We start from the raw sequence: 23,137 nt of genomic DNA on the forward strand, positions 1-23,137 counted from the left end.
TAGAAAGTGGGATTTTCTTTTCTTTTCTTTTCTCAATATAGCATCTATTTCTTCTTCTTTTTCTCTTCTCGATATAGCATCTATTATCTTAGCAAAAGAATAATAATCACATCGCTGTAAAGATAGAATTGTTTGCAATTGTCTATTTATTTCGTCTTTTAGCCAAAATATTCTGCCTCACAAGTCATATATAAAGAATATGCTTCAAGAAACTTTTGAAAACTTTCACAAACCATCCAAACTAACATTCCATGTCGCCACACTTTTTTGCTCATGTCATTGATTTAGATTATTGTACATTCACAATGTAATTTTTTTTACAATATCAAAATATTTTAATATGTTATAGCAGATTAATTATTGTTTAAAATTTTCAAGTTATTACTTCCAATTATTATTAATTATCACCTATAGTTGACTTTTAATGACCCTATAGTCAAACAAAAATCGCACGGCATAATTTAAATTCCCCAACCCAAACTCCCGCCCGACAGGGCCAACATATACTTTTTTTTAAAGGATAAAAATGGGGGAAAATGTCGAATTAATTGATTTTTTTTTTATGGGAAGTCTTTAAATAATTGTAATAAATATCATAAGTAACTACTAGGAATATAATTTTCTTTTTCCTGATAATCAATAGACTACAAACATGATTTTACACTCGTACTACGTACCAAAGACAATATCCATTAATTAGACATTTGAATGAGGGAGAGTATTTTCAGCTAGCAGTGATCTTTTTGTTCCTTCTGCTTTGCTTTTTCGTCATCACTTTTGTTACAACTCTTTTCATTCTTATCGATCTAAGACCAACCATAAACAAAAGCTGTGAGTTTTTTATATCCATGCATGGCTGCACTAATATTAATTTGCATGGAATCAAGTCGCTTTTCAAAGTCCCATCAAAATGTAGTAGACCAGTGTTATCGGCAACGCAATCAACATCCCAAAAATGACACTGTAAATTTTATTTACAAACAAAAGAATTTTAAAAGAGTTAGTCGTGAATTAAATTACTTGAAAACACAAGAAAAAGTTGTTAGTAATTCTTACCCCGTGCTAAGAATGTCAGGGTGAACGTTGTATTCCTTGGCGAAGACAAAGGGAACAATTCCTTGCGGTAGAGCTGCCTGTTTTACATATTCATTTTATATATTATTAGTAGAGAACATCACAAAAGTATAAACAAACATGTCATTATTGATTACGACATCTATTCCCTTTATCCAATTTCCAACCTTTAACAATTCAAGCATAAATAATACATGCAAAGTTGCAAATTCTGAAACATTAATTCTCTATTGAAATAATTATCGTGGCCGAAATCTTGGTACATCATCAATTGACCAGTAGGTCTCATCATCATGCATGTGGAGTATTTAATCTTTTTTTTTAATGAAGAATAATGTTCTATAAGAATATAGAAATTTGTTGAAGGTAATTCAATATAAAATGCAAGATTTGTCAGCTCAGATGGAATGATGGTCAATGAAATGAAAAGGGCTAAGAAAAATTTCGCTAGACAAATTTAAGGCGAGTAATTTAATGTTTTGGCTTGAACTTTGTATACACGTTAAAAAAGATTAAAATGTATACGTATGGTAAAAACACACTTGTTCCAGCTTCTCATCCCCTTGTTTCTAAATTCTGGCTTACCCCAGGCTTATAGATGATTGTAAATTGTACTAGTTGGTTACTTGTTGAATGCATTGCGGAGCATTAGTAAATTTTGGGAGTGTATAGCAGGATAGTTTAATTTATTGGTGGTAGGTCATAGTGAAGAGTTTGAAATAAAATAATGAACATACCCATATTTGTTTATGCTTTTAATCATTAAAACAACATATGCGATCGAACAACCACAACATCACCGGTATGATCCCACAAGAATGATACAGGAAAGACAGGAGTACGTTGTTTCTAATAGACACTCACGACATAGTAAATGAAGTTGTACTATTTAATTAAGGAAAAGAAATGCAAGAGCATAGATTTACCTGTACAATTGCAACGTGTAGGAGAACTCCACGAAGGCCAACAGCAATGGAAGAAGCTGCCATAACAGCTGGACCTGTAAGGAATCTCACAGCCATTGCAAAAGCTGCTGTAGAATTCCCACATGCTATTATCCTTGGTTGCAAAGCCATAAACAGACCTGCCATCCATCAATAATATATTATACTATACATTTATTACATGGAAAATATACAACTAGGATGGAAATTTTTATTAGACAAAATAGAAAAAAGAATGTAAAAAGAGGCTTTTTAAGTGCATGGCATCATCACTTCCACTAATGTGAGAGTGTTGTACCTACTAGTAGTAGTTATCATGATTGTAACGATTGCGAAAAAGAAGGAAGTGTTTTAGAAATGAGAAAACATTGAGATGGGGTAAAGAAGTCCCATTTAATTAAAGAAAGAGAGAGAGAGAGAGAAATGTTATGATGACCATTATACATGCTGTTGGCTTACTTTGCTTTTTAGCACGCTCCCCCTTCTAACAGTTAGTAGTAATTTAATAATGTAAAGTTACATTTGATCATTATTTTGATATCTTATCGGAGGGACATTTTTTTAAGCGAAGAAGAGCATGATTGGTAAAGTTAGCTAAGAGTCGAACCGGGGAAACTCCCTCGTGCATAAAGAGGATAAAATAGACCCTTGTAAGCCGACTCTATCCGGATCACACACATAACGGGAAATTAGTACATTGAGCAGCACTCTGATGCCCTTTTCTTATTTGAGGGACATTAGACATAATGTGTTTGCAGCTTAAAGGAAATAATGTAACTCACCTAGACTGAACATTGCCATGCCAAGTCCTGCATCTGACAGTATAGATATGGACTGTGCAATTATAGCAGGCATCTTCAAATTCCACCTACATTTTTTAAAAAATAAAAATAATCAGAATTTATACCAACCCAAGAAAGAAAAAAGAATAGCAAATAATAAATGCTCAATCGTTTTGATGAAACAGAAAATTGCCAAACCTGAATGAAACTAGAGACCAAGTGAGACCAAACAAGCTTGAATAAGTGTTTGGATTTCTTATAAGTTTCCTCCAAACCATGATTAGTATAAGCCTAGTCATTACACTTGTTGGAGGCATAACCTTTGCTTTATTTTCTCCAACTTTTTCACCTTCTTGGTTGTTAATATTCATTTCTGCATCTCTATTTGCAAAGCTGAAGTCATCTCTCTCCATGTAGTTTTCTTGATTGTTTCTTTGCCCTTCAACTATATAAATCCAATAATTCACAGTGATTAAACAAACATCAGAAAAAAGACTCCCAGCTAGAACATTTTAAAAGGCAAAGTAACAAAAGGAAAGAATTAATTTACTTACCTTTTCCAGGAGAGATAGGTACTCTTACATCCTTAGCTGCAGTCTGGTCTAAATTAGCTCCATAATCATGACCTCCAAAAACATCAGAAACAGGAGAAGCACTTGAGCTCCAAACAAACATATGAAGATCCTTACCACCTTCCTCTCCTTTGTTACCTTTCTTGTTATTAGTGCTAGCCACTGCTTTTGCACCATTACTAGGTGAAAACATACCAGGATTTGGAGCTGGATAATGAGTAGTGTTATTATTATTATTACTACTTTGTTGTGCTGCAGCTCCATGGTTGTAATTAAATCTTGATTTTCCACTTTCTTCCTCATAATTTGAAGGCCTAGGAGTTGGTCCTCTTGAAGCTGACATACCATAAACATCATTTGCACCAAAGTTTGAGTTTCTCCCACCAGCCACCATTGAGTAAAAATCAGTGTGGTTAAAACTTGAACCTCTTGGAGTTGGATTTCTTGAAGATTGTAGAGAGTAAATCTCTGCATTTGTTAAATTTGATGGTCTTGGAGTTGTAGAAGAAAATCCCTGCGACCTTCTTGAAAATATATCAGACCTTGAGGCATTTGATTTTCTAACAGTAACATGAAGTTTTCCATCTTCTTTCACTTCAGCTTCAGTTTCCAAAACTTGTCTACCATCTAATGACATGACATCAGAATCAACATGGATTGAAACAATTGAACCAGCAGTATCTGGAAATTGCTCAGAAATCAGCATTCTTGCACCTCTGAACTCAAACATAAAAAGCATCAAAGTGTACCAAATAATACACTGTAGTACAACTATTTGAACCATTAAGCTTCCAGAAAAATCACCATACATTCCCTTTAACAAAGGAATACCCATAACTAAAGTATTTGGAAGAGTTGATAAAGAAAAGAGTGTTATACTCCATTCTAAACTACCCCTTTTGCTAAAATTAGCCCAAATAGCAAGAGCCCCAAGAACAATAAGTTTCTGAAGAGTATCAGCAGCAATGAACCGTATATTCATTGTATAAGGATTGTTACCAGCTATAAAGTGGAAAGAGAGAAGTGGAACTGCGAAAAGTGCAACAAATCTGTTAATACCAGAACACTGGTCGGGGGAAAAAATCTTCCACCATTTAACAGAACCATATGCTAATATCATGGCCACATAAAGTGGCACAACAGCAGTCATAACATGGTAGAAATCAGATAAAGTTATCATCTTTAGCTAGTTTCTTGAAATACCCAAATCAAGAAAACATACAAAGAATACAGAATAGTTTTGAAATAGAGGAAAGTTGATGAGTAGGAAGAGGGAGGAGGGTGTGATGTGTTGGTTAATATAAGCAAAGTTATGAAGGAGCATGTGTTTTGGTTTATGGGGTAGTGGTGAGTTTGCAGAAAGGAGCAATATTTTTTGACATTTGAGAGATACAGAATACAGCTTTGAGAGTTGCGAGGAGAGCAAGCTTACACTTCTTGCAGTCTCCAAAGCAAAAGGTATTTTTCTAATTATATTTGCCTACCCTTTGTTCTTTTCCTCTTTGTTTTGGGGTGTGTTTGGATTTGAAAGAAATAGAGAGAGAAAATGGGGGTCTGATAAATTGGTATAATCTGGTCTGGTTAGTTGGTATATGGCTCTATCTTCAATGGTTCACAGAGCTGTATACAGAAAAAGCATTTTGGTTAAGAGGTGGTGTTCCTTTTTAAGTACTTGTTTTCGGGAGCTTTTATTTTTAAGTTACCATAGAGGTCACGGGTTCGAGCAATATAAACAGGCTCTTGTAAAAATATAAAATTAGACTGCGTATAATAAATCTTTATGATCTAGCTTTTCCCGACCTCGTGTATAGCGAGAGCCTAGTGCCACCGGGCTGCCCTTTAAGTGGTGTCCCTTTTTAAGTGAGTACTTGTTTCTGGAACTTTTATTTTTAAGTCATAGTGGAGGTCAGGGGTACGAGCCGTGAAAACAGCTTCTTACATAGATACAAAACATACAATATATTCTTGTAGTAGATTCTTGTGGTCCGTTATTTTTTCGAATTCGTGTATAGCGAAAGCCTAGTATACCGGACTGCTTTTCAGTGGTGTCCCTTTTAAGTACTTTCTTGCCGGAGCTTTTATTTTTAAGTCACTTTCTTTTTGTATTTGGCTTTTTGGCTCGTGGGCTGTTGATGGGCTACTGCTGTTCCTCTAGTGTTTATTTTTATTCCCACTTTTTCTTATTCTGTAAATTAAAATAGTACAGTATTTCCTTTTGCCTGTTTGCACTTTTACCCAGACAACCTTCTCATGCATGTGAAAATGATATAAAGCAGTATTGCCCCCTCACTGTTCTTTATTAATGTAAAAATATCTTCTATATATATTCTGGAAATGGTGAATATGCAACAACTGACTGGGGCATTGATGGGGCATTGTGACAACAACAGGAACTAAGGAACAAGGAAGCTATGGTGAAAATAAAGGTGCATTTTTTGTGGTGGGCCGGTTTGGTTTGTCCATTCCTAGTTTGATGTATTATAGCCATTATTCTCAAGGAAGTGTAAAAATGTTTAGGAAATTTTTCATAGCTCTTGAAGAATAATTAGCATATATTCCCTTCTTCAATAATTCTTGAGATGGGAAGTGGAAACTCCTTAGAGGTCGTTTGGTTAGTGGTGTCGGAGTAATTAATCTCAGCATAAAATTCTATATAAAATATTATAGTATTTGCATGTAAGAAAAATGATCGTCGCATAATTAATGCAACGTCTGGTTGGCAGTATTAAATAATACTCATATTAAGTTATGATGAAATTTGTGTATTATTTTATGTACGATGGTTGAACGATTTAAAGGCAGTAGTGTCCTTTTAAAGTTGTCCATGTATAAAACTCTTTTCATTATTAACCAATGCATAATAATTCCTTCATTATTAACCACCATATAAGTAATATCTGCAATAGGAGTATAATGTTAATTATGTGAGCCAAACAACCCCTTATACTGTTATTTTAGCTCAAACGAGAAGTAGAAGCTGATTGGCGGCTATGAATTAGAAAATGAAAATGTTATTCTTAGGGGGAAGATAATAGGAAGAGAGATATGTTAATATAATGTCCTAGAAGTGATAAAAGGCTACAGTCCACAGAAGCATGCGTTGAAATGAATGATGGAGGCATCAGAGGCCATAGGAGTGGGGAATGGCGAATGAGAAAAGAGGGAGCAAAGATTGGCGTGTCAGGGCAAGGGTCACAACTCTCTTGGACTCCCAAACTACTTCCCCCAAAACATTATGTTTAATTTGCACAATTTGCTATAAATTGGTCATATGAAAATGGTTAGGTTTCCTAAGGAGTACAAAACGGCATGTATTTATTTATCTATCTTATAACTGTAGTGTTGGAACCATATTGCACTTGTCACCTTTCACTAATAGCGTCTTGTGTGACAAGAATATGTCATTCAAACTTAGGTAAGTTTTATAGAACGGTGGTTAGACCGGTCATATTGTATAGGGTAGAGTATTGGCGGATCAAGAATTTTCATATACAGAAGATGAAAGTAGCAGAATTGGGGATGTTGAGATGGATGTCTGAGCACACTAGGTTGGATAAGATTAGAAATGAAGATATTCGGGTGAAGGAGGGTGTGGCTCCCCTAGAAGATAAAATGCGGGAAGCAAGGCTTAGATGGTTTTGGGCACGTGCAGAGAAGAAGCCTAGATGCCCCAGTGAGGAGGTGCGAGCGGTTGACCTTGGCAAGTATGAGGAGAGGTAGAGGGTGACCTAAGAAGTATTGGGGAGAGGTGATAAGGCGCGACTCCAGCTCACTGAGGTCATAGTTTTTGATAGGAAAGTATGGAGGTCAAGCATTAGGGTTGTAAGTTAGAAGGTAGTTGAGCGTTTTCCTACTCCGTACGTGGTATTAGTCTAGTCTGTTAGTGTCTTGTTTTCTAATTTTCGTATGTCAGTGATACGTGTTGTGTTCTTATTATTTTTCCGCTCCAATATTCTAGTACCTTGCATTGTTACTGATTATATTTTTTTTATTTATTTTATTCTATCTTTATGGCTTCTGTTGTTGTCACTATTCTATTGTCTTTTTTCATCTTCTTGTGCTGAGGGTCTATCATAAATAGTTTTTCTACTTCACAGGGTAAGGGTAAGATATGTTGTTTAGCTGTATTTGTAAAACAATTATGGAGAAGATAAAATAACATAAATGTAAATGAAACAGAATTTAATCCGAGCCCACTGAATTCACAGTGTTTCCTTAAGGAATTTAATCCCCTCATAGTACCCAAAGTTGTGAATTATTTCTTCCCAGGATAAAACGAATTATACACTGGTGTAGCGATACTTCAAACACAAATGTTTCAGCGAACACAAAATCGGTAGCAAATCACACTTACTGATACTTTGTTTGTAGTTAAAACAATGCAGGAGAAAGGAGGAGAAGTCAGAAATTCGTATGGAAAAATTGAGAGAATGGACTGGTATTTATAGCCAATGTTGAGCTCAATCTGAAGAGGTACAACTCTTGCCAACTGTTTCTTCAAATCTGAAGAGGTGCAAACTGTTCTTCAACTCTTTAGGTTTGAAGAGGTACAAACTGTTCTTCTGAAGAGGTGCAAACTGTTTTGTAAATGTCTTTTACAAAAAGTGAAGGGCATATACTATTACGTTTGGATTTAATATTAATATTCCGTTTACAAAAAACTGAATATTTAATAACAATTCTGTTAATATTTACTATTAACAAATAAATTTGGTCCAAAAAATTAATCAATCAATCGATTATTTGGCCGAAGCCGAGCAAGCGACGACGACGGCGCGAGGCTTGCCTTCTTCTTAACTCTTTAAAAGCTAGAAGAAGTGCAATTGTATATATATCTATCAAAATCTCTTCCTCTTCCAATATGGGACAATATCCCTTTGTCAAGGAGGGAAACTCAAATATTTTCAATTTCCCTTCGTTTTCCATTCACTCTCTTTTAAGCTACATTTAAGCTTAAAAAATCCAACAAGATATACGTAGACGTTACCCTTCCCGGACCCACGCGGTGTATCAAGAAGCTTAATTTGGTCTGCCTCGGTTCTATAAAGATTTGTTCACACAATACTGCGTGCCATTAATGAAAAAAAACCGAGTATTTAGACCAATCTTTTGGATTTGCCATTGAATTTGCCAAACCTTTTGTCCTCTACCTTTAGTACACCAGTGGATCTACTCTTTTATTTCCTCCTCTCATATTACTGATAATCTCTGTGTACATTGAAACATATGCATATGAACATGATTGCTATCTTGGAGTGCTGGTGCTAGGTGTGGTTGTAAAGAATTAATATGTTGCAAATTTATTAGCTAAGTAAGGATCTTTGCCGAGAAGATCATTCCTGTCCCCCACCGGAAAAAAAAAGTTAACTATATCTTTTCTAATCAGCATAAAATGAACTTTAAACGCAAGCTAAGCAATTTGGAAATAAGTAACAACCATTCTATTTGTGGTGTGTGGCAGTCAAATTAAGAACTTGAAATTACTAATGAAACTGACAAATAAATAAAGGAGACTTTACCTCCTATAACAAACTATTACACCCTATTTATTATAAATAGCAAAATAGGTATTTATTATATATACACTATCGTTGAGACTTGAAATACACTATTTATATTTTTTCTTTCTCTTTCTTTTAGTTAACACACGTTCTCTCTCAAATCACACCAAGATTTTTCTTTTCTCTCTCCAAGATCTCTATCCCCCACAACAAGATTGTAGGAGCAAATATCTCAGAATTACTCCTCAATGTTTTTGCTCCAAAAATTCGTAGTAATTGGTAATTCTTTTGGTCGGTTCACACCAAATTACTCTGCCATTCTTCTTTTTCTCTTCACTTTTTTTTTTTTCGCCATTGTTAGGCTTGAGGAAGAAACTTCAACTATTGGCTCATCCTCTTAGGCGAACGATCTAACCATGGCTACGTCGAAGAAGATTTGAGGGCCAGGTTTTTGTTCGTCTCCATTTTTAGTTTTTAATACAATGTATACAGCATTTTGTTTGGCCGGAAAACGCCATCTCCAGCGAACTTTCTTCTTTTTTTTTGCTATTTTAGTCGCATACAATGATACAAATACATTATATTCTATACAAAATACACTCAAATACATTATATTTTGTATAAATACATTATTTTTTCATGTGTATTTATGTATTTCGAAGGTTTGTATTTTTTGAATACAACCGAATATCATTGTGTTTTGTGATTTTTTGTTGTTTGAAGTCAAATTGAATATGGTGAGTTGAATACGATGTATAATACTGAATAATGAATATCTGTGAATTGAATACAATGTATACATTCGACTTGAATAGAACGGTATACACCATATTTTTTTATTACCTCATCGCACGAATACATGGAATACAACACGGTAGTAACGAAATTTATGTAGAATTTATTTTGTTGAGTTAAATTAGGAGTGATATACACTAATCGATCCTCTTTTCGTTATTAAACAGCCGAATTCTCCTATTTTTTTAGGCGAATACAGTCGCACAAATGGATTCCCCTACTTTTAAGGCGAATTTCACTACTATATTCATGAATACAGTAGCGTGAATATAGCGAATACGGTCGCGTAGCATCGAAATTTATGTAAAACTAATTTTGTTGAGTTAAATTTGGAGCGATACATGCTAATTGATCCTCTTTCCGTTATTAAACAACTGGACCCTCCTATTTGTAGGCGAGTTTCGCGTGAATATAACGAATACAGTCGCACAGCTGGACTCCCCTATCTTTTAGGCGTATTCCGCTATTGTATTCATGAATACAGTAACGCGAATACAGTCGCGTAACAACTAAATTGTAACAATAGGGAGTCCCCAGGCAAAAGGGACGTCAGTACAAATAAAGTACCGAGTATGTAAGGCTGGAAAGCATAAATAAGAACAGTAACGTAAAGAGAGATTGAGAAGATACAACTTGTAACATCTGAGTACCTCTAAAGGCTACTGACATGAAATGCATGATACATATATATAAATAATGGCTATAGGAAGTTAATAGCCACTAAACAATAATGGTTTCTGAAAATTACTCATAAATGAACTATAGTTCATGCTACATTTAGGGAAGATGAAACAAGATCCAACTGAACCAAAGCCCAAAAAGGGGATCTCGAGACACTTAAATTAGGGGACAAGTGCACAGATAGTCATTCTCAGGGATGTATTTAGGGATTAGCCACTATTTATTTTATCCTGAAATTTTTAACTCTTAACTTCAAAATAACTCAGTACATTTTTGTCCTGAAAAACTCTAAAAATCAGGATGTATAAAAGCTGTTTAGAGAGGCTACCAGATGCCGTTTCTACTTAAATTAGCCATATTCTAATTGTTTGGGCCTGTAAAGTTGCAACACTCGGGCAAAAAAAAAAAAGTACTCTTTATGAAATAATTAAGCACTGGAGCTGCCTATTTGAGCTTAACCAATGTAAAAGTGAAATAGCTCTAGAAAAGAGTGGGGTTATTCCGGCCGTAAAGCTGCATTTAAGAACAAGTATGCAAATATTAAACAGCATAATATACACACAATATAAACCAGAAGTATGCACTTCTCTGCAAACCTGTATATTGAATATGTCACATATATAACTACAACAATTCCTGTGAAATACAACAAATATTGAAGAAGAAAAAAACAAACCACATATTCAGTAAACTACAGATCTTGCACAAATTGGTACTGTGTGCAAAAGTTAATTAATCGAACTTTGCCTATATAACAAACTCCAATTATCACATCCAGAGAGGATCTATTATGGGACATACCAGTTCATAGACTGCAACCAACTGCAACCAAATATACATAATATACACGCTGTGTTCTATAAACCCCTGGAGCCAGGAAGGTTGATCCACTGAAGTTGAAGTTCGACCTCGCCACATTCCACATTTCTCAATCTTAGGCACATATCTTGCACAACCTGACCATCTTTCCATACCACATTACACTCTTCGGCCAGACAGTTTGATCTGCACGGTTGTATTCTTGTAATAATGGTGCCACCTGGGAGGCCAGTTAAGTTCATCTTGAGAGCCTCTAAAAATGGCTTGATGTCAAATTCTGCATCTCCCATTTTGTCATCCTTGCTAAACAAATCATGATCATAAACTGTCTGGAAGCAAACATAGACAGAGAACATAAACAAGAAATATGAATACCAAAAGTTGTATAAATTAGCACACTTTTAATTAGGAGCATTTGATAGCACCCTGATAGTGCCTAACGAGAAACGGTTGTGTTTTGGCTAAAAAGATAGGTCTTATCTCATATGATAACCAGCAAGCAAGAAACTTTACCAGCTTAACAGGAAGATTAGGATCTGCAACAGAAAGCGTTAAATCTTCATTCCATTCAGGATTAACATCCTTCTTTATAACTCGGGTCTTCAATTTCTGTACGCAAACCAAAAACTGCGGTTAGAGCAATTGATAAAGTATACATAAAAGAAGAAGATTTCACAATCTAATGCCACGTTACAAGTCTGCGACTTACTATGGTCAAAGCAGTTAATTTCATGAATCAACTAACAAAGTAAAACAGCATCCATAGAATTGAATGAAAAGAAGAGCTAAGTATTGGAGTCCTTATGTTTTATTTGCTAGTACAATAATTGCCGCCATTTAGCACGATGTGTTGGGAAGCTCAGAGTACTAATTAAGCCATGCAATATGGCAAAGAAAGCAGATATTTACAAGTCAGAGTATTAAAGACATTGTTATCTTCCGACTTTACCTTAAGAATATGATACCGGTACAAAAAATGTTGCTCTTTTGGAAACTCTGAGGAGTATTCTTCCCTTAGATTATTGTACCTCAACAAATCAAAAAATTTGGAAACAAGGTCGCAGATATTTAGGGGTTTATCTATCTGTTTGAAGCAGCTTTGCAACTCCTAGAAAATGCATAGACAAGTCCCAAAAAATTTCTCAAAAACTTGTCTGAGCCGTGCAATGGTACAAACACTTGCGGCGTGTAAGTTCTCTTCTCACGAATCCACGAAAGTCAAGAACTATCGGCTACTCCTACCTTCCATAGTCCAAAAGAAGCAACAAGCCCACCCATTCTATCCTAATAATCTACTTTTCAGAACCTGGAAATCGTCAAGCTCTTTGGACCTATCACTCATCACGGCGCTAAACTTCACATATCGCCATCAACCAAAAGGGTTTAAAGCTCCAGATCTAACACATTGAACGCCAGAAAAAGATACTCACAAATCTCGCCAAGCCAAATGATTAACACTTGCACACCTTACACATTCAATGTATAGAAAAAACTTACTAAAATCATATGCCTTTTTTAATGACCCATTTTCTTGAACCCACAACTAAAAATTGGATAGAGTTGTGAAAAATTAAAAAACTTCAACGCCCTTTTCCAGCCCCATTCTGGAGGTCATGACTTAAAATGACATCTGAAACTTGGAAGCTCGACCAAACCCAAAAAATAGGAACTGCAGGAGACAATTTGACTAATTAGATAACACCATCAGAAGACGAAAATGAAAACTTACACCATTTTCTCTTTGATTTTAATTATCAAATGAGTTAAGGGGTTTTTTTTGGTGACATGTCAACGCGATTGTTGCTGATTGCAACATTAACAAATCCAATATAACAGAGCCCATCGTCAAACATGAACAGATAACGCTAAAGACTATACGAATGAAATAAAATTTTGGTGTAATTTCCACATAATAATTCACAAAGATCCTACAGATGTCAAGTTAATTGATTATAAAAGCTGATGAATAAATTCAAGAACAGAATTACAGGCAGAATAATCATTCATAGACTAAATAAGACTTTCCTTTTAAGCAAATCCTCCATGCAACCAATGATTTCATCGCCAATAAATCAAACATGAACACAGAAGAAGAAAAGGAAGGAAAATCTAAGTAGTAACCGAAAACTCAATCGAAGACCAAACCAAACATAGGAAACAGTTCAAAAATTAAGAGGAACATAATTATGGGGGAGGAACGGACCTGTTTACCCATCTTGACAACAACGTAAGGATCACTGCTGCGAACATCACGAACGGCGAGATTCACCCCTTTTTTGACTCTTATTCTTAGAAGCCCCAAAAGGTTGTCCATTTCCAGACTTTTCTGTCGCTGTTTGCCGATGTTTTTACTAATTGACGGTTTTAATTAAGCCCCTCCTCCTTTATATGCTAAAACCCCTTTACCATCGTTGCTAATTCTTTCTCCTTTATTTTTTTCTTGCTTTCTAATTAAGTTAGTACTAAATAGGTACTTCTTCCGCTCACAATTTTTTTGTTCAGTATTTTAAAAATAAATTTTTACTTTTACTTGTCATTTTTAATATGTTAAGAAAAGATAAATTTTTTTTCCTGTTATACATAATATTAATTACTCATTTTAAATTATTTTATTAAATTTATTATAAATATATATTAATTAATATGAGTATCACGATAAATTAGGTATTTTATTTATTATTTTTGGAGGGATGTAAAATAAAAGTGAAGTAAGTATTTAATGGAGTGACGCGCACAATATTTTATGAGCTAATTGTCATTTTTATTTAATAGGTACACATTATTAAGATTAATAGGTACACACTATTAACATTATTAATAAAGGTTCGTTGAAGAGTCAAAATAAAAGAAGCAACAAATTTAGGGCCCGCTTATATATTCAGAATATTTTATAAGATGTAAATATATAACCAAAAAAATAGAAAATTTACATTAATTATCGCAGATCTTTAAAAAATAAAAGTTGGAGACCTAAAATACTAATCAAAGAGCATATTTTATAAGAAGTAAACATATAACAAAAATATAAAATTTCATTAATTATCGCTGACCTTTAAAAAATAAAAGTTGGAGACTTAAAATATTAATCAAACGTCTCAAGAGACAAGAGGACGTTTAAATAATAAAATTCGAAACGCGAAATTATTATTGCTAATTTGAGTTTCTCTCTTATAGTGACGTATAACAAAAACAATTTAACTTCAGACAAAATTAGAGTATACGACTTTTTAACTTTTGACTTTTCCACTAATTAGGAGTTATAGGACCCACCAGTATTAGTTTGGTTGTTGGGTCTTTACTGCACAGGGATAGCACTCCTACGCACATCGTTGGATAAGTTAGTGATTAAGCACCATTGCCAACCACGTGAAATTCTCGTTAATACAAAACGAGCCTAATTGCAATTAGTAAATGAATATTGTATACGGTCGTACGATTAATTAAGGTTGAAATATAATGGATCGAAAAAAGACTTCGTAATATCGAGATGGGTTCCGAAGATGGTACAAACAAGTTTCGGATTCCAGGTATAGGTCAAATATCGAGTTCGAAGTAATTATCGAGCTCGGGTCTGAATCGAACTATGATGAGATGATTTCGAGCTTAAGGGGCAGAGGCCAACCGGGACCGAGTCCGAATCATCACCTGATTCCGAGTCCGTATCGAGCTCTAGAAGCACTACCGACCGGCACCGAGGTCGATCGAGCTCGAGCCCACAGACAAGAGCCGTTGTAAATACACTAAGGGAGAGAATCTCGGCGGGAATAAGGGAAAAGCTAATTTATCATGGAGTCTCCACTATGTATTTTTAATTATATCTAAAGTAGGATCCTCCACTATAAAGAGGATGGCTACATTTCTGTAGAGGGCGGTTTTTTGACTTACATTGTAATTCAAGCACCATATTCTCCTATATCCAAGGATTATTCTTCTAAGCTTCATTAGTTGATTCATTGTGCTTAGTCCTAAAAATTATTTTCTCTCCAACCTTGTTTATTTTTGCATTCTTTTGCAATCCTTATTTGATATTTTTATTTATCCCTACGATTTGTATCAGGCTATACCACATATCCTTAGAACTACGTACAAATTCAACTCTATCCGTTTTTCGGGTAAACAGTTTGGCGCCCACCGTGGGGCTAAGGATAACAGTGGTTATTTGATACGAATCTACAAAAACACACCGTTGTGTTTTGCGCTTGTTTCCGAAAGTATCTTGGATTTCGGATTAGCAACGACTAACTACCAATCAAGTGGCCTCACCTATCGACAACGAAGCCGGTTTTCAAGATGAGAACAATAACTTGACACCCAGTACCGAAAGACCAATTGTCAACGCCGTTGGAGCTCGAATCGAAGTGCCGATAGATATCAATTCGCATGTAGCCATTGGGGCGAACCTACATTCTAAACCCGAAAATAGCATTCATGGTGGCACTCGGTCTGCAGATCGAGATACCCATAACGTCGAGAAAAACGGCGTCAGCTTGCACATGATTTTCGAAATGTTGCAAGCTCAACAAGCAGGAATAGCTCCGTTGCAGAGCCAAACCCAGCTACAGAGCAGGCCGGAGCCCAATCCACCTCGAGAAATCGCCCACAAAATGGAGCCAACCATAGTGAGGTCAAATGAGCAAGAATCGGGGACTACTCCCGAAATTGCTAAATTACTCGAGGAGCTCACAAAGCGAATTGAAGCCAACGATAAAAAGTAAAAACATATAACTCCAGGGTCGATCAGATCCCGGGAGCTCCACCAATGATAAAAGGGTTGGATTCCAAAAAATTCGTGCAAAAACCTTTTCCCTCGAGTGCAGCCCCAAAACCAATCCCCAAAAAATTTCGTATGCCCGAAATTCCCAAATATAACGAAACGACCGACCCCAACGAGCACATCACTTCTTACACGTGTGCCATCAAGGGCAATGATTTAGAAGACGATGAAATCGAATCTGTGTTGTTAAAAAAATTCGGAGAGACCCTCTCGAAGAGAGCAATGATTTGGTATCAGAACCTACCACCAAATTCCATCGACTTTTTTGCCATGTTAGCAGATTCTTTTGTAAAAGCACACGCCGGCACCATAAAAGTCGCAACAAGGAAATTGGACCTTTTCAAGGTAAGACAAAAGGATAACGAGATGTTGAGGGAGTTCGTATCTCGTTTTCAAATGGAACGAATGGATCTGCCACCATTCACAGACGATTGGGCTGTTCGGGCTTTCACTCAAGGTTTGAACGAATGAAGTTCGACGACTTCAAGGAGGTTGAAGCATAACCTGATCGAATACCCAGCCATCACGTGGGCCGACTTGCACAATCGGTACCAATAAAAAATTAGGGTCGAAGTTGATCAGTTGGGGTCGGAACCCGCTGCTCGAAGGGATATTAATCGAGAACAAGGTTCGATCAGGGATCAATACCAACCGTATAACGGAAACCACAGAATCGGTGAATCGAGACATAACCCCGGGAAAAATAACAAAAGAGGTGATCGAGGTCAAGGATCCCGGGGGCTAATGAACAGAGGTATGTTCGACAGGCCTGCCGGATCTAAGGAAGCGCCTCGGTTATCGGAGTATAACTTCAGCATCGATGCATCCGTCATCGTGTCGGCTATCGGACGCATCAAAGATACTAAATGGCCTCGACCCATGCCGACCGATCCTGCCCAGAGGAATCCCAATCAAATGTGTGAATATCATGGCACCCATGGCCATAGAACAAAAGATTGCAGGCAGCTAAGAGAGGAGGTGGCCGGGTTATTCAACAAAGGTCACCTTCGAGAATGTTTAAGTGATAGGGAGAAGAACCATTTTAAAAACAGGGATTTTGGCAAGCAAAACTAACAACCATAGCATGTCATTCACATAATCATCGGCGGCACCGATACCCCTCAGGGACTGGTGCTTAAACGCACTAAGACATCGATTGTGAGAGAAAAACGGTCTCGAACTCAGGATTACACACCCATAGGAACTTTGTCCTTCAGTGATGAAGATGCAGAAGGAGTCATACAACCTCTTAATGATACACTGGTAATATTCGTACTTATGAATAAAACTAAAGTTAAGCATGTGTTAATTGATTCAGGTAGCTCGGCCAACATCATTAGATTGAAGGTCGTAGAACAACTAAGTTTACAGGACCAGGTCGTACCTGTAACCCTGGTTCTAAACGGATTCAATATGGCATGTGAAGCTAGCAAAGGCGAGATAGTTCTAAGGACAAACGTGGCCGGGACCATCCAGGAAATGAAGTTCCACGTAATCGAAGGCGACATGAGGTACAATGCCCTTTTTGGAAGGCCATGGATCCACAACATGAGAGCTGTACCTTCGACCCTACACCATGTCCTTAAATTCCCAACATCGAGAGGAGTCAAAACAGTGTACGGAGAATAACCGGCCGCAAGAGAAATGTTTGCCGTCGAGGAAGCGAATCCAATATCCTCGCCTCTGCCAGTAAAGGGATTGGGATCAAAAGGGGAACGAGATACCAAATAGCAATCACAGACATCGGCTTTAACCCGACCAGATAATCAGAAGATCGACGAAGATGATGATCAAAGGATCCCTCGATCCTTCGTGATTCCCGATGATTCCGACGCTACCAAATCAACGATTGAGGAATTGGAACAAGTCACACTAATCGAGCACTGGCCCGAACGGAAGGTATACTTGGGAATAAGGTTGACCCTCGAACTCAGGAAAAACTTATTCAATTTCTTATCGATAACATTGATTGCTTTGCCTGGTCCTATTTAGATATAACAGGGATCCCACCGGACATAACGACGCATCGGCTAAGCTTGGACCCTAGGTTCAAACCGGTGAAGCAAAAGAGAAGACCTCAGTCCAAGGTAAAGCACGCGTTCATAAAGGACGAGGTAACCAAACTTCTCAAGATACGGTCCATTAGGGAGGTGAAATATCCCGAATGGTTAGCCAATGTAGTTGTAGTGTATGAAAAAGGGAACAAACTTAGAATGTGTGTAGATTATAAGGATTTGAACAAAGCATTCCCCAAAGATTCATTTCTGCTGCCCAACATCGATCGCATGATCGATGCCACGGCCAGCCACGAGATCCTTACTTTTCTCGATGCCTATTCCGGGTATAATCAAATTCAGATGAACCCGGAAGACCAGGAAAAGACATCATTTGTCACCAAATATGGAACATATTATTATAATGTGATGCCCTTCGGGCTAAAAAATGCAGGAGCTACTTACCAACGCCTAGTAAATAAAATGTTCGAGGAACAAATAGGTAAATCAATGGAAGTTTATATTGACGACATGCTAGTTAAGTCCCTGCGCACAGAGGACCATTTGACCCATTTGCAGGAAACATTCGAGATTTTAAGGAAATAAAACATGAAGCTCAAACCTGAAAAATGTGCTTTCGGGGTCGGTTCGGGCAAGTTCTTCGGCTTCATGGTGTTAAATCGGGGGATCAAGATTAACCCCGATAAAATCAAGGCCATCAAAGACATCACCATCGTGGACAGCGTGAAAGCTGTACAGAGGCTAACGGGACGGATTGCAGCCTTAGGCCGATTTATTTCGAGATCGTCGGATCGAAGTCACAAATTTTTCTCTCTACTCAAAAAGAAGAACGATTTCTCTTGGACCCCGAAATGCCAACATGCATTAGAGGAATTAAAACGATATCTATCGAGCCCGTCACTACTTCATACTCCAAAAATAGATGAAAAACTTTGCTTGTACTTGGCAGTATTGGAACTCGCGGTAAACGGTGTCCTAGTTTGAGAAGAGCAAGGTACGCAATTTCCCGTTTATTATATAAGTCGAACCTTATGAGAAGCAGAAACTAGATATCCGCACATAGAAAAATTGGCACTTGCATTGATAAGCGCCTCTAGAAAGTTAAGACCGTACTTTCAATATCACCCCATATGCGTATTAACCACTTACCCGCTTCGTAATATTTTGCATAAACCCAAACTATTAGGCCGATTGGCCAAATGGGCCGTCGAACTCAGTGGGTACGATATCGAATACCAACCCGTACGGCCATCAAGTCTCAAATTTTAGCAGACTTCGTGGCCGATTTCATACCAACCCTCGTACCCGAAGTCGAAAAAGAACTCTTATTGAAATTGGGTACGTCATTGAGGGTATGGACCCTTTTTACGGACGGGGCTTCGAACGTGAAAGGGTCCGGGCTAATCATCATTTTAAAGCCACCCACGGGTAACACTATTAGGCAATCTATTAAAACTACCAGGTTGACTAACAACGAGGCCGAGTATGAGGCCATGATTGCAGGTATTGAGCTAGCTAAAAGCTTGGGAGCAGAAGTCATTGAAGCCAAATGTGACTCTTTGCTGGTGGTAAATCAAGTAAACAAAACCTTCAAAGTTCGAGAAGAAAGAATGCAAAGGTATTTGGACAAACTGCAGGTCACTTTGCACTATTTCAAAGAATGGACTTTACAACATATTCCACGAGAGCAAAACAGTGAGGCTGATACACTTGCAAATTTGGGATCATCGGTCGAGGAAGGCGAGATAAGCTCGGGGACTGTCGTTTGACTCTCGAGATCCATAATCGAAGAAGGTCATGCCGAGATAAATTCTACGAGCTTAACCTGGGATTAGAGGAACAAGTATATTGAATACTTAAAGAATGGAACGCTCCCATCGGACTTTAAAAATTTGAGGGCCCTACGGACCAAAGCTGCTCGATTCATATTAGTTGTAGATGGAACGCTATACCGAAGGACATTCGATGGACCATTGGCAGTATGCTTAGGTCCAGGAGACACCGATTACATCCTACGTGAGGTGCACGAGGGCACCTGTGGAAATGACTCTGGTGCCGATTCATTAGTCCGAAAAATAATCAGGGCAGGATATTATTGGATCGATATGGGCAAAGATACAAAAGAGTTTGTTCGAAATGTGACAAATATCAAAGGTTTGCACCAATAATCCATCAGCCCGGAGAGCAACTTCACTCAGTCTTATCCCCATGGCCATTCATGAAATGTGGAATGGATATCGTTGGCCCTCTGCCGTCGGCCCCAGGTAAAGCTAAATTCATTTTATTTATGACTGACTATTTTTCTAAATAGGCTAAAGCACAGGCATTCGTGAAAGTAAGAGAGAAAGAGGTTATAGACTTTATCTGGGATCATATCGTATGTCGATTCGGGATACCCACCGAAATAGTCTGTGACAATGGGAAATAGTTTGTCGGCAGCAAAGTGACGAAATTCTTCGAATACCACAAAATAAAAAGGATATTATCAATACCGTATCACCCTAGTGGGACAGGCCAAATCAACGAACAAAACTATCATTCAAAACCTAAAGAAGAGGCCGAATGACGCTAAAGGGAAATGGAGAGAAACCCTACCCGAAGTCCTTTGGGCATATCGAACAACATCAAAATCTAGTACGGGGGAAACCCCGTTCTCTTTAGTATATGGCTCCGAAGCCTTGATTCCAATCAAAGTAGGGGAACCTAGTGCTATGTTTCGATATACAACAGAAGAGTCAAACAACGAGGCTATGAACACTAGCCTCGAATTATCGGATGAAAAACGAGAAGCTGCTCTCGTCCAATTGGCCGCCCAAAAGCAACGAATCAAAATATACTATAATCGAAGAACCAAGCTTCGTCATTTTAAACCCGGGAACTTAGTGCTAAGGAAAGTCACCCTCAGTACCCGAAATCCAAGCGAAGGAAAACTAGGACCGAACTGGGAATGGCCGTATCAGGTTCTCGAAAACATCGGAAAAGGATCATACAAGCTCGGTATTATAAACGGCAAATAACTATAAAGCAATTGGAATGTGTCACACCTAAAACGATACTACTGTTAAGGTATGACCCTCCCATATTCGTTTACATTTCGAAACTAACCCCTGCAGGAGTCCGATCAGGAGCTAGGATGGATCCTTCAATACGAAGCCCTAGGTCTGAAAGCACGCGTTGCACTCTTTTTCCCTTAGACCGGTTTTATCCCAAATGGGTTTTTTTGGCAAGGTTTTTAATGAGGCAACTGGTGATTGTGCTAAACTTAGAAATAATTTGACAGTATCCGAGGCCTCTTTACAATCGAGCTCGAATACTGGGGGGCATTAGCCCTCAAATATATCAAGTTCTGATGCAAGAAAGTTATTTCGTAACCACAGAGTTCAAATAGGAAAAGTTGTAATAGCCAAATGGTCAAAACGAACCATGCTCATGTAGTTGGCCCGAGCCCTGACGCAAAACATGAACACATATATAATGACTTGCAAAGAAAGTTCTCTTCTTTACCGATATCTTATATCCAAGAAACATTCCTCTATTTCGAGATTTATTATGCAAACAGGATTAAGTTCGAGCAAGCACTCACTCGACCATTTAGCCTACGGACTATATTACTTCGAGTTTGAAACGTTCACTCGAATATCAAGCCTACGGGCTATTCTTATTCCGAGTTTGAGTAAGCACTCACTCGACCATTATGCCTACGAGCTATATCACTTCGAGTTCGAAAGATTCACTCGAATATTAAGCCTACGGGCTATTCTTATTCTGAGTTCGATCAAACACTCACTCGACCATGCCTACGGGCTATATTATTTCGAGTTCGAAACGTTCACTCGAATATCAAGCCTACGGGCTACTCTTATTCCGAGTTCGAGCAAGTACTCACTCGACTATTCCTCTTATGGGCTATATTACTTCGAGTTCGAAATATTCACTCGACTAATAAGCCTACGGGCTATTCTTATTCCGATTTCGAGCAAGCACTCACTTGACCATTATGCCTACGGGCTATATCACTTAGAGTTCGAAACATTCACTTGAATATTAAGACTACAGGCTATTCTTATTCCGAGTTCGAGCAAGCACTCACTAGACCATTTAGCCTATGGGCTATATTACTTCGAGTTCGAAGCGTTCACTTGAATATTAAGCCTGCAGTCTACTCTTATTCCGAGTTCGAATCACTCACTCAACTAATAAGCCTAAGGGCTACGTCATCTCAAGTTTGAGCAATCACTCAACTTGACTACTAAACTTGTGAGCTGCCTTATTTTAAGTTTGAGTAAGCGCTCACTCGGTTATATAGGCTACGAAGTCCAAATTCGATCAAATTGCCTAAATACTTATGAAGACATTCATAAGGCATGAACAAAATCTTCACAAGTCAGGAAACAAAACAGAAGCAAGTCGGTAAAACAAAAAGATATTTTATATACAAGATTGTTTACATGATTGATTACAACATAGAAACTAAGGTCTAAGTTTCTTGGCTATCTCCGGGAGCGGTCTTTTCTCCACCGGGCTTCCCCCGTTCTTGGACCCGCTCTTACTCCCATCATCATCATCATCATCATCATTATCATCGTCATCATCATCAGAAACCAAGGCTTCAGCTTCGGTTTTGAGTTCTTTGGCCCTTTTAATCTCTTCAGCGAGGTCGAAACCTCGAGCATGGATCTCCTCGAGGGTCTCCCTCCGAGATCGGCACTTAGAAAGTTCAGCGACCCAATGTGCTCGAGTATCGGCGGTCTCGGCTGTCTCTCTTGCTTGGACCTGGGCAGCTTCAGTATTGGCCCGATAGACGGTCACGAGTGCATCCGCATCGGCCCTTGCCTTTTCAGCGTCAGATTCGGCCTTGGCAAGATCAAAGGCCAACCGAGCCTCGAGCTCCTTAATTCTTCTTGCTTGAACCAAGCCTTTCTCCTTCATACTTTGAAGTTGGTTTTCGACCGCTGATAATTGAGCTCGAGCAGCTTCTTTCTCTGCAGCAAAGCGGTCCATACCTTCTTTCCACTTCAAGGACTCCGCTTTTATCACATCGACCTCCTCACGGAGTTTCCCGATCATCTCAATTTTCTGCTGCAGCTGTGAGACCGAAAAATTAGCCATCATTCCGATATCGAGCCCATAGGCTTTTAGAAGTATCGTTACCTGCTCGGACAAATTGATCTGATCTTGGT

The 23,137-nt window shown here is 37.9% G+C and overlaps 2 protein-coding genes across 2 annotated transcripts; both read right to left on the reverse strand.

Moving 5' to 3' along the window:
* Window positions 1-605: 605 nt before the first annotated feature.
* Window positions 606-4,876, reverse strand: LOC107775627 (putative auxin efflux carrier component 1c). Its single transcript, XM_016595377.2, has 6 exons — window positions 3,355-4,876; window positions 2,999-3,245; window positions 2,801-2,886; window positions 2,001-2,158; window positions 1,057-1,133; window positions 606-961 (listed from the first exon to the last, which is right to left on the reverse strand). The coding sequence occupies exons 1-6, from the start codon at window positions 4,550-4,552 to the stop codon at window positions 895-897; spliced, it is 1,833 nt and encodes a 610-aa protein (XP_016450863.1). The 5' UTR covers window positions 4,553-4,876; the 3' UTR covers window positions 606-894.
* Window positions 4,877-10,915: 6,039 nt separating this feature from the next.
* LOC107775626 (protein C2-DOMAIN ABA-RELATED 4-like) lies at window positions 10,916-13,537 on the reverse strand. Its single transcript, XM_016595376.2, has 3 exons — window positions 13,372-13,537; window positions 11,682-11,777; window positions 10,916-11,497 (listed from the first exon to the last, which is right to left on the reverse strand). The coding sequence occupies exons 1-3, from the start codon at window positions 13,480-13,482 to the stop codon at window positions 11,207-11,209; spliced, it is 498 nt and encodes a 165-aa protein (XP_016450862.1). The 5' UTR covers window positions 13,483-13,537; the 3' UTR covers window positions 10,916-11,206.
* Window positions 13,538-23,137: the final 9,600 nt, after the last annotated feature.

Source organism: Nicotiana tabacum, chromosome 4 (assembly GCF_000715075.1).
Source record: "Nicotiana tabacum cultivar K326 chromosome 4, ASM71507v2, whole genome shotgun sequence".
NCBI classification, from domain to species: domain Eukaryota; kingdom Viridiplantae; phylum Streptophyta; class Magnoliopsida; order Solanales; family Solanaceae; genus Nicotiana; species Nicotiana tabacum.

Excerpts from the sequence above, each read along its gene's own strand:
- LOC107775627 (XM_016595377.2), bottom strand. The coding sequence starts at position 4,552 with ATGATAACTTTATCTGATTTCTACCATGTTATGACTGCTGTTGTGCCA. Across the intron at positions 3,246-3,354 it reads ACCTATCTCTCCTGGAAAAG|TTGAAGGGCAAAGAAACAAT; the intron begins GTAAGTAAATTA and ends GGATTTATATAG. Across the intron at positions 2,887-2,998 it reads TGGTCTCTAGTTTCATTCAG|GTGGAATTTGAAGATGCCTG; the intron begins GTTTGGCAATTT and ends TAAAAAATGTAG.
- LOC107775626 (XM_016595376.2), bottom strand. The coding sequence starts at position 13,482 with ATGGACAACCTTTTGGGGCTTCTAAGAATAAGAGTCAAAAAAGGGGTG. Across the intron at positions 11,778-13,371 it reads TTGTCAAGATGGGTAAACAG|AAATTGAAGACCCGAGTTAT; the intron begins GTCCGTTCCTCC and ends GTTTGCGTACAG. Across the intron at positions 11,498-11,681 it reads CTAATCTTCCTGTTAAGCTG|ACAGTTTATGATCATGATTT; the intron begins GTAAAGTTTCTT and ends GTTTGCTTCCAG.